Source organism: Salmo salar, chromosome 20 (genome assembly GCF_965601325.2).
Source record: "Salmo salar chromosome 20, fSalSal1, whole genome shotgun sequence".
Classification (NCBI taxonomy): domain Eukaryota; kingdom Metazoa; phylum Chordata; class Actinopteri; order Salmoniformes; family Salmonidae; genus Salmo; species Salmo salar.
In genome coordinates, this window is record NC_138310.1 from 37665455 (window position 1) to 37677500 (window position 12046).

A 12046-nucleotide genomic window follows, 5' to 3' on the forward strand; every position below is an offset into this window, starting at 1 on the left:
GAGAGACAGAGAGAGAGAGAGAGAGGCAGAGAGAGAGAGACAGAGAGAGGCAGAGAGAGAGAGGCAGAGAGAGAGAGGCAGAGAGAGGCAGAGAGAGAGAGGCAGAGAGAGAGAGGCAGAGAGAGAGAGGCAGAGAGAGAGAGAGAGGCAGAGAGAAAGAGGCAGAGAGAGAGAGACAGGAGAGAGAGAGACAGAGAGAGAGAGACAGAGAGAGAGACAGAGAGAGAGACAGAGAGAGGCAGAGAGAGAGAGAGAGAGGCAGAGAGAGAGAGGCAGAGAGAGAGAGGCAGAGAGAGAGAGGCAGAGGAGACAGAGAGAGAGAGACAGAGAGAGAGAGGCAGAGAGAGAGAGGCAGAGAGAGAGAGGCAGAGAGAGAGGCAGAGAGAGAGAGGCAGAGAGAGAGAGGCAGAGAGAGAGAGGCAGAGAGAGAGAGGCAGAGAGAGAGAGAGCAGAGAGGCATTTTAGAGAGCTGGGAGGAGGAGGAGGAGGAGGAGGAGGAGGAGGACAGGTTTGATCACGACTCTGCTCTCAACAACCTCAGACCTGTCAAGGAACGAGAGGACTGAGCTCATATACCTTCCATAGAAACTTTACATTTAAACTGTACATGTGTATTGGGTATGTGTGTGTATATTTGTGTGCTTGCATGTTAGTCTATACTTTGATTTAGATAGAAGTTTTTAATGGTTTATTTCTTATCACGTTAGTCTATAAATCCTCATCATAACCCTCTGAAACCCCTGGGTAACTATCCCCCTATTCTAACTCCTAAGGGGTGGCTGAGTCCCCCTCATGACAGCTCATATGATTGACATAAAGACCCGTCAAACGCAGATCAGAAGAGAGAAGTGTCACGTGTGTAACATAATTCCAGACAAAAACCCACAACAGTTATTGTTAAGTTAGTGTTGTGCTGTGTAGCTAACTCTGTAACTATTGTGGTGTTCAATGGAATTACTCTTCACATGGAAGCTGTAAGACACACACAAAACAATAACTGAACGGTAGTCAAAGGCAACTTGCCAAATTCTGTTCTAATTACATCACTATGGCAGTAACTGTGGGGTTACATATACAGTAGTGTAGTTACTATACGGTAATGTGTGACGTGTGGCTCAGAAATCTGCCAACTCAAGCAACGATCTGAATGGAGGATAATCTGGAGAGCACTTCAGAAGAGCTTAGATCCCACTATAGAAGAGATGAATATCTATAAATCACCACTCTAAACTGGAGAGAAGAGCATGTTCCCTTTAAATCACATCATATTGTTACAGCAATATCCAGTCAATGCAATAACATTCAGCCTTATCCCAATCAAGTCTGTGATAAGAGTCAAAGAAATAAACAGGATTTTTTTATCACCACAGAAGGCCATCCAATGACTATCGTAGATGAGGCTGCATTATAGAAATACGTATTCCAGATCTGTATCTTTATTCATTTCTATGGGTTGTATGCGGGGGCTATATGGTGGCATGGTATGAAAGCGGAGTAGTGCAGGTGTTTCTCAGGGAGGGCTGTAGAGTGAAACCTGTGCAGATGACAGGATATCTGATCATAAAAACGGCTGCTTTAGTGTGCAACATACCGCAGCAGACTAAAATGAAAATGCCCAGAAAAAGTGAACAGTTGTGCTACCAGCTGTTTTGTAAACGCTGTCTTTACCAGATGGTTCAAGACTTCATAGTTTGTATTGTGTTTAGTGTGAGGAGTGAATCTGGACAAGCATCCTAATTCTCCCTCACTTCTTTTAGTGAACCCCAGATATTTTAATGCTTGGGAATCATGGCTGCATATCTCCTTCCATAATATATATTCTCTTTCCCTTCCTTAGCATGGGAGCCAAATGAAACAAATAAATTCAAATGTATGCATGCCTCTGTCCCAACTCCCAGGTATGCTGCACTATGGAGCAGTGCTCTCAGCCAGGCCAGCAACAGGCTGTTGTCCTACCAGCAGTCAGACTATTAGACTACCACACCGTTTCTCCTGAAGCAGTAAGCAATTTTAATGCTGGAATACATGTTTTAATCACTTTGTGCATTTTGTTATTATATTTTACAATACTTGTAAAAAGGTATCGATTTTTATACAAAATGTACAAATACGTGTTGAGTTTTGTCTGGACTCTTGGTGGTGTTTTGTATTTTGGCAAAAAGATATCTGAGGATACATCTTGCCTATCCCTAACAGCAAGACAGTTATACTACCCAACTCTGCAATGTGTCATTTCAGCCTAATGAACAACCCGTAGCCTAGTTCCCCAAGCTGAACCCCTGTACAGTCTGTACCAAATACGCAGTCTAACACCACATTACCTGCCTCCAACCTCACAACACTGGATGCTTCACACATTTGAAACAGAAAAGTGTAGGTCTCTAGATGACTGTTAGTAGAAATATAACACAGGTACACTGAATTGGAAGTAGACTTACCCCGCTAAATACTCAACATGTAAGAGGGAAGTTCACAAAATGGCGCATTCCGGAAACAAGAATCTACAGCCTGTACAGACTACTGGCAGTTACTGGTTTCTGACAACTCTCTTCCTCTAGAAGAGTTAACCACAAGCTCTTGTAAGACTCAAAGACACTCTTACACAACTCCAAAGTGACTCCTAGCCCCCACCCCAAGACACTTTGGTAGATGTAAAAGGATTGGATAGGTATAAGCAATATGGTGGAACCTAGTCCTAGCCTTTCAGAGGGCAACGTGGAGCCATCATCCTTAATACCCATCTAATGGTTTTAGGTCCCTACATGAAGTAGGTAAGGGAAGTGACCAGGGGTTGATTAGGTACGGAGCAGCAGTAAGTTCAAGTTCGGTAAAACACATGTCTACAGGAAGTGACATCAACAAGGCCTCCTCCAATCAGCTTTTATGTTTCTTGCGATAGAACCACACAAACGAGCAAGTGTACACTGACAAAAGTGGGCATAGACAGACAAGCATAACACAAACACACACGCGATCCATCATTTTGGAAATGACTTACTAATAACAACACTCATCATTATAAGTCCTACAAATAGAGAGATGAATCATACAAATAATCATCCCACACATCTGCCTGCAGCTCCACTGATCTCCTCCACTGATGGTGCACCATGGGAAAATATCATTCGATTATGGTATTAAATAAACTCTCTCCCGCATCGCAAATCCACAGATATAACAGATTTGCCAGTATAAGCTGGAAGGTAAGCAGGCCGTCCCATCCCTCTACAGTAGACTGGGCCCTGACCCATTTCCCAAGCAGGCTAAAGATTAACCATAATAACTAGGGGATGGGCCAACTTTCCCTCCTCTGGCCTAGTCAGCTGACTAGCAGCAGAGAGAGAAATATCTAAGGGCTCAAGCCTAGAGTCAGTGAGTCAGACAGTCAGAGAGACAAAGACTTGACACCTAAAGCCTGACAAATATAGAGAGGTATTAGTGCACTTAAAACAAGACAGAGAGACAGACAGATCAAATCAAAGTTTATTTGTCACGTGCGCTGAATACAACAGGTGTAGACCTTACAGTAAAATGCTTACTTACAGGCTCTAACCAATAGTGCAAAAAAGGTATTAGGTGAACAATAGGTAAGTAAAGAAATAAAAACAACAGTAAAAAGACAGTGAAAAATAACAGCAGCGAGGCTATATATAGTAGCGAGGCTATAAAAGTAGCAAGGCTACATACAGACACCGGTTAGTCAGGCTGATTGAGGTAGTATGTACATGTAGATATGGTTAAAGTCACTATGCATATAAGATGAACAGAGAGTAGCAGTAGCGTAAAAGAGGGGTTGGCGGGTGGCGGGACACAATGCGGATAGCCCGGTTGGCCAATGTGCGGGAGCACTGGTTGGTCGGGCCAATTGGGGTAGTATGTACATGAATGTATAGTTAAAGCGACTATGCATATATGATAAACAGAGAGTAGCAGCAGCGTAAAAGAGGGGTTGGGGGGGGCACACAATGCAAATAGTCCGGGTAGCCATTTGATGACCTGTTCAGGAGTCTTATGGCTTGGGGGTAAAAACTGTTGAGAAGCCTTTTTGTCCTAGACTTGGCACTCTGGTACCGCTTGCCATGTGGTAGTACAGAGAACAGTCTATGACTGAGGTGGCTGGGGTCTTTGACAATTTTTAGGGCCTTCCTCTGACACCGCCTGGTGTAGAGGTCCTGGAGGTCCCGTGATGCAATCAGGCAGGATGCTCTCGATGTTGCAGCTGTAGAACCTTTTGAGGATCTCAGGACCCATGCCAAATCATTTTAGTTTCCTGAGGGGGAATAGGCTTTGTCGTGCCCTCTTCACGACGGTCTTGGTGTGTTTGGACCATTCTAGTTTGTTGGTGATGTGGACACCAAGGAACTTGAAGCTCTCAACCTGCTCCACTACAGCCCCGTCGACAAGAATGGGGGCGTGCTCGGTCCTCCTTTTCCTGTAGTCCACAATCATCTCCTTAGTCTTGGTTACGTTGAGGGTTAGATTGTTATCTGGCACCACCCGGCCAGGTCTCTGACCTCCTCCCTACAGGCTGTCTCATCATTGTCGGTGATCAGGCCTACCACTGTTGTCTCGTCTGCAAACTTAATGATGGTGTTGGAGTCGTGCCTGGCCATGCAGTCGTGGGTGAACAGGGAATACAGGAGGGGACTGAGCACGCACCCTTGGGGGGCTCCAGTGTTGAGGATCAGTGTGGCAGATGTGTTGCTACCTACCCTCACCACCTGGGGGCGGCCCATCAGGAAGTCCAGGATCCAGTTGCAGAGGGAGGTCTTTAGTCCCAGGATCCTTAGCTTAGTGATGAGCTTTGAGGGTAATATGGTGTTGAACGCTGAGCTGTAGTCAATGAATAGCATTCTCACATAGGTGTTCCTTTTGTCCAGGTGGGAAAGGGCAGTGTGGAGTGCAATAGAGATTGCATCATCTGTGGATCTGTTTGGGCGGTATGCAAATTGGAGTAGGTCTAGGGTTTCTGGGATAATGGTGTTCATGTGAGCCATTACCAGCCTTTCAAAGCACTTCATGGCTACGGACGTGATTGCTGCGGGTCTGTAGTCATTTAGGCAGGTTGCCTTTGTGTTCTTGGCACAGGGACTATGGTGGTCTACTTGAAACATGTTGGTATTACAGACTCAATCAGGGACATGTTGAAAATGTCAGTGAAGACACTTGCCAGTTGGTCAGCGCATGCTCGGATTACACGTCCTGGTATTACGTCTGGCCCCGCAGCCTTGTGAATGTTGACCTGTTTAAAGGTCTTACACACATCGGCTGCCGAGAGCGTGATCACACAGTCATCCGGAACAGCTGATGCTCTCATGCATGCCTCAGTGTTGCTTGCCTCGAAGCGAGTATAGAAGTGATTTAGTTCGTCTGGTAGGCTCGTGTCACTGGGCAGCTCGCGGCTGTTCTTCCCTTTGTAGTCTGTAATAGTTTGCAAGCCCTGCCACATAAGATGAGCGTCGGAGCCGGTGTAGTATGATTCAATCTTAGCCCTGTATTGACGCTTTGCCTGTTTGATGGTTCGTCGCAGGGCGTAGCAGGATTTCTTATAAGCTTCCGGGTTAGAGTCCCGGACCTTGAAAGCGGCAGCTCTACCCTTTAGCTCAGTGTGAATGTTGCCTGTAATCCATGGCTTCTGGTTGGGGTATGTACGTACAGTCACTGTGGGGACGATGTCCTCAATGCACTTACAGATAAAGCCAGTGACTGATGTGGTGTACTCCTCAATGTCATCGGAAGAATCCCGGAACATATTCCAGTCTGTGCTAGAAAAACAGTCCTGTAGCTTAGCATCGGCTTCCTCTGAACACTTTTTTATAGACCGAGTCACTGGTGCTTCCTGCTTTAATTTTTGCTTGTAAGCAGGAATCAGGAAGACAGACAGACAGACAGACAGACAGACAGACAGACAGACAGACAGACAGACAGACAGACAGACAGACAGACAGACAGACAGACAGACAGACAGACAGACAGACAGACAGACAGACAGACAGACAGACAGACAGACAGACAGACAGACAGACAGACAGACAGACAATAAGTGAGGAGTCACTGAATGTCCATGGGAGAAAATCCCTCTTTAGGAACACATTATTAGGCCTACAGCACAACATGCTGCGGGAGAGTCTCAGTCAGAATCCTTCTCCTAAAGGGGAGCTAAATAGTACACCACAGTGCTATTTCCCTCTACCCATGAAAGGGTCTAGTTAGTTGTACAGTAGTACTGTAACTCACCACGGTGGAGCAAGTCGAGACTGATGCATTGGAGCTGTGACGACTATGTTGCTTGGAGGCCTGGGGGGACCCATAGTTCCCACCGAAGTGTCTCCTGATCTCAGCAGACGAGTGTCTGAAACAGAGGAGAGGAGAAACTCTTCGAGGTGTACAACAAAACAGATATTATAAAAAAGGTAGCTAAGAGAAAGAGTGGACATAGAGAGGTATAAGAGAGCCGGCAGAGACAATTCAGGCGAGTGTGACACAAACACACACACATACACACAAACGTTGATCTCATGATCTTTTTGGTAGCCTAGTGGTTAGAGCGTTGGACCAGTAACCGAAAGGTTGCTGGATCGAATCCCCGAGCTGACAAGGTAAAAATCTGTCGTTCTGCCCCTGAGCAAGGCAGTTAACCCACTGTTCCCCGGGCGCCAAATACGTGGATGTCGATTATGGCAGCCCCCTGCACCTCTCTGATTCAGAGGGGTTGGGTTAAATGTGAAAGACACATTTCAGTTGAATGCATTCAGTTGTACAAATGACTAGGTATCCCCCTTTCCTTTCCCTTTTGGAGGGGCAGAATGACACAGTCATTATGGTAAGGGTTAATGTTGGTCACTGAGTAAAAACATCCTGCATCAAAGTCATTTACTGGATATCAGTGTCATTCACACTACTAAGCAACGTGTGTGGAAGAAGGAGGGGAGAGGTTCTAGATCAGGATTCCCCAGCTTGCGACCCGCTGGGACTGAATTTGGCCCGCAGGTTATATATATATATATATATATATATATATATAAACTGGGTGGTTCGAGCCCTGAATGCTGATTGGCTGACAGTCATGGCATATCAGACTGTATACCACGGTTATGACAAAACATTTCTTTTTACTGCTCTAATTACGTTGGTAACCAGTTTATAAAAGCAATAAGGCACCTCTGGGGTTTGTTATTTATGGCCAATATACCACGGGTTGTGTCCAGGCACTCCGCGATGCGTTGTGCCTAAGAACAGCCATTAGCCGTTGTCTATTGGCCATATACCACACCTCCTCGGACCTTATTGCTTATATATATATAAACACCAGGAAATCAGCTCCAAGTGATTCGAATTTAAAAAATGTGTTTCCCACGCATAATAGAGAGACATGTGATCATATACAGTGGGGCAAAAAAGTATTTAGTCAGCCACCAATTGTGCAAGTTCTCCCACTTAAAAAGATGAGAGAGGCCTGTGATTTTCATCATAGGTACACTTCAACTATGACAGACAAAATGAGAAAAAAAATCCAGGAAATCACATTGTAGGATTTTTTCTGAATTTATTTGCAAATTATGGTGGAAAATAAGTATTTGGTCAATAACAAAAGTTTCTCAATACTTTGTTATATACCCTTTGTTGGCAATGACACAGGTCAAACGTTTTCTGTAAGTCTTCACAAGGTTTTCACACACTGTTGCTGGTATTTTGGCCCATTCCTCCATGCAGATCTCCTCTAGAGCAGTGATGTTTTGGGGCTGTCGCTGGGCAACACGGACTTTCAACTCCCTCCAAAATGTTCTATGGGGTTGAGATCTGGAGACTGGCTAGGCCACTCCAGGACCTTGAAATGCTTCTTCGTTGCCCGGGCGGTGTGTTTGGGATCATTGTCATGCTGAAAGACTCAGCCACGTTTCATCTTCAATGCCCTTGCTGATGGAAGGAGGTTTTCACTCAAAATCTCACGATACATGGCCCCATTCATTCTTTCCTTTACACGGATCAGTCGTCCTGGTCCCTTTGCAGAAAAACAGCCCCAAAGCATGATGTTTCCACCCCCATGCTTCACAGTAGGTATGGTGTTCTTTGGATGAAACTCAGCATTCTTTGTCCTCCAAACACAACGAGTTGAGTTTTGACCAAAAAGTTATATTTTGGTTTCATCTGACCATATGACATTCTCAAAATCCTCTTCTGGATCATCCAAATGTTCTCTAGCAAACTTCAGATGGGCCTGGACATGTACTGGCTTAAGCAGGGGGACACGTCTGGCACTGCAGGATTTGAGTCCCTGGCGGCGTAGTGTGTTACTGATGGTAGGCTTTGTTACTTTGGTCCCAGCTCTCTGCAGGTCATTCACTAGGTCCCCCCGTGTGGTTCTGGGATTTTTGCTCACCGTTCTTGTGATCATTTTGACCCCACGGGGTGAGATCTTGCGTGGAGCCCCAGATCGAGGGAGATTATCAGTGGTCTTGTATGTCTTCCATTTCCTAATAATTGCTCCCACAGTTGATTTCTTCAAACCAAGCTGCTTACCTATTGCAGGTTCAGTCTTCCCAGCCTGGTGCAGGTCTACAATTTTGTTTCTGGTGTCCTTTGACAGCTCTTTGGTCTTGGCCATAGTGGAGTTTGGAGTGTGACTGTTTGAGGTTGTGGACAGGTGTCTTTTATACTGATAACAAGTTCAAACAGGTGCCATTAATACAGGTAACGAGTGGAGGACAGAGGAGCCTCTTAAAGAAGTTACAGGTCTGTGAGAGCCAGAAATTTTGCTTGTTTGTAGGTGACCAAATACTTATTTTCCACCATAATTTGCAAATAAATTCATAAAAAATCCTACAATGTGATTTTCTGGATATTTTTTTCTAATTTTGTCTGTCATAGTTGACGTGTACCTATGATGAAAATTACAGGCCTCTCTCATCTTTTTAAGTGGGAGAACTTGCACAATTGGTGGCTGACTAAATACGTTTTTTGCCCCACTGTACATATGTAAACAAGGTTTGAATTGATTATGTTTTTGTCAAATATTATATCTGTTTTGGATTCTTGCGGTCAATTTATTTGTAATTATGTTCCAGCCCTCCCGACCATCCGCTCAAGAAAAAAAATTGTCCTGTGCCTGAATCTAGTTGATGAACCCTGTTCTAGAGTCATTCACATGTCATTCACACTACTAAGTAGGAGGCAGGAGAGAGAGGACGAAGGAGAGAGGAGGGAGAGAGGACGAAGGAGAGAGGATGGAGGGAGAGAGGAAGGAGAAGGATGAGAGAGGATGAAGGAGAGAGGACGGAAGAGAGAGAGGGCGAAGGAGAGAGAGGGCGAAGGAGAGAGGAGGGAGAGAGGACGAGGGGGGAAAGGAGGAAGGGAGAGAGATAGGACGAAGGAGAGAGGAGGGAGGGAGAGAGAGAGGACGAAGGAGAGAGGATGGAAGAGAGGACGAAGGAGAGAGGGGAGAAAGAGGACGAAGGAGAGAGGATGAGGGAGAGACAGAGGATGGAAGGAGAGAGAGAGGGCGAAGGAAAGAGGATGGAGGGAGAGAACAAGGGCGAAGGAGAGAGGATGAGGGAGAGAGCGAGGACGAAGGAGAGAGGATGGAGGGAGAGAGAGGACAAAGGAGAGAGGATGGAGGGAGAGAGCGAGAACGAAGGAGAGAGGATGGAGGGAGAGAGCGAGAACGAAGGAGAGAGGATGGAGGGAGAGAGCGAGGGCAAAGGAGAGAGGATGAGGGAGAGAGCGAGGGCGAAGGAGAGAGGATGGAGGGAGAGAGCGAGGGCGAAGGAGAGAGGATGGAGGGAGAGAGCGAGGGCGAAGGAGAGAGGAGGAGGGAGAGAGAGAGGACGAAGGAGAGAGGAGAGAAAGAGGACAAAGGAGAGAGGAGAGAGGAGAGGACGAAGGAGAGAGGAGAGAGGAGAGGACGAAGGAGAGCGGATGAGGGAGAGAGAGGACAAAGGAGAGAGGATGGAGGGAGAGAGAGAGAGGACGAAAGAGGATGGAAGAGAGGACGAAGGAGAGAGGACGGAAGAGAGGACGAAGGAGAGAGGACGGAAGAGAGGAAGGAGAGAGGACGGAAGAGAGGACGAAGGAGAGAGGACGGAAGAGAGGACGAAGGAGAGAGGATGGAAGAGAGGACGAAGGAGAGAGGATGGAAGAGAGGGCGAAGGAGAGAGGGTTGAAAAGAGGACGAAGGAGAGAGGATTGAAAAGAGGACGAAGGAGAGAGGATTGAGGGAGAGAGAGAGGACGAAGGAGAGAGGACGAAAGAGAGAGGACGAAAGAGGATGGAAAAGAGGACGAAGGAGAAAGGATGGAAAAGAGGACGAAGGAGAGAGGATGGAAAAGAGGACGAAGGAGAGAGGAGAAGAGAGAGAACCGTCAGCTTCAATAAAACCCTTGTCTTTGTGGGTAATAATGTGTCATTTGGTACTCATTGGCTACTAGATCAGCCCTTTGTTTTCCCTTAAAGACTAGAATGGGAGCTGTAGAAAGACTGTTGCCAAACCAACAGCCATGCAAACGGATCAAGCAGAAAATCTTACAGACAGTAGAATGGAGCGCATAAAGAGATCGAGGTGTGTGTGTTTGTGTGTGTGCGTGTGCGTGCAAGGAGAGAGAGAAGGTGGGGGGGGGTGTCTCTTGGTGTCTGAAAATAAGAAAACCACCGTCAGAGAGCCCGACCGACAGAGAAAGAGAGACAGAAATAGAGCAAGCATCCTCGTTTGAATCACATCTCATCTTTCTATGAAATGCTCAACTACTCTGGTTATAGACGCATTAATCCAGCATGTCATTGGTCCTCTACCAACGGGTACACAATACCCTTTCTTCTTTCCTACTCTGCTATAAAGAAAATGCATGAAAAGTCCCTCAGTGTGTGTGTGTGTGTGTGTGTGTGTGTGTGTGTGTGTGTGTGGTGTGTGTGGCGCAACAGGGCTGTATTGTGTGGAGTTGGGAGTCTTTGAGGGGCACTGCCAAATGGGTCAGTGTCCCTGCTTCTCCTCCAGTCCCCACGCTGTTCATGCCAAATGGGTCAGTGTCCCTGCTTCTCCTCCAGTCCCCACGCTGTTCATGCCAAATGGGTCAGTGTCCCTGCTTCTCCTCCAGTCCCCACGCTGTTCATGCCAAATGGGTCAGTGTCCCTGCTTCTCCTCCAGTCCCCATGCTGTTCATGTGCTGCTGCTCTCTGTGTTCATTAAGTCACGGTGGCCATTGTTTAGGATGGATCTGCCACTAAACATCGCCTCCACCCCTTCCCAAACCAACACAATTTCGTGGGCATCTTAACTCCAGGACTGCCATGTGATGCTAGCCAACAGAAACTGCCAGTCTAAAAGCAGTCTGTAGTTTAATTTCAGTCTAGCACCATTTATACAGGTTTCCACCAACACCATTTTTGTCAACTTAACTTGTGAATGGAGTGTGAATTTGGTACCAGTGTGTGGTGTGTGTGGCTCTGGCTCTCTTAACTGGTTGAACTTTGCTCTGGCTCTCTTAACTGGTTGAACTTTGCTCTATGTTCATTGGCATACTGCTCTCCTCTCGACTGCCTGCATCCCCCCAGGTCCTGACCTTCAGAGCAATGTGGCTGCAGCTTCTCCTAACACGCTCAGTGACCACATGAGACTAGGCAGTGTGTGAGTGGGCTCCTGGTAAAAGGATAGTTCACCCATATTACAGGAGGCATGGCATAAAACACAGATAACACCACTGCTCCAGTGGAGAGTTTGGCAGGAGAGTTACATAATACAAGGGCCATCACTCAAGAATACCTCTGGTATGCTCCACACCTTTATGTATGGCTAAGGAATGCGAGTCTAGACTGGATGTTCCGTGGGTTGGCAATATATAACACCAACTGTAAACATACAACTTTGAGTTGGGATGTTGGGATGTTAGGGCTGGAATCAAAAAAAGCTCCTATACAATGCCATGATTGCATTCTTGTACAGTATATTCCTGTACAGTATCCAAATCAACTCATCATGCGTACATATCTCCAACTGTAGTTTCGAACAATTGCTGCTGAGATATAAACCTAACATTTAGTAGTAGGGGTGGAAAAC

The 12046-nt window shown here is 46.3% G+C and overlaps 1 protein-coding gene across 3 annotated transcripts in view; it reads right to left on the reverse strand.

The window, feature by feature from the left end:
- Positions 1–12046, reverse strand: part of LOC106580556 (dedicator of cytokinesis protein 8) — a 125726-nt gene that overhangs the window by 97376 nt on the left and 16304 nt on the right. For 2 of the 3 annotated variants that reach the window (XM_045703289.2, XM_045703287.2), the window contains exon 2: positions 6238–6352. In XM_045703289.2, coding sequence (XP_045559245.2) covers positions 6238–6352 — 115 coding nt within the window. Of the gene's footprint in view, positions 1–2438; positions 2561–6237; positions 6353–12046 lie in introns of those variants that run through there. The other variant, XM_045703290.2, reaches the window with a different exon arrangement.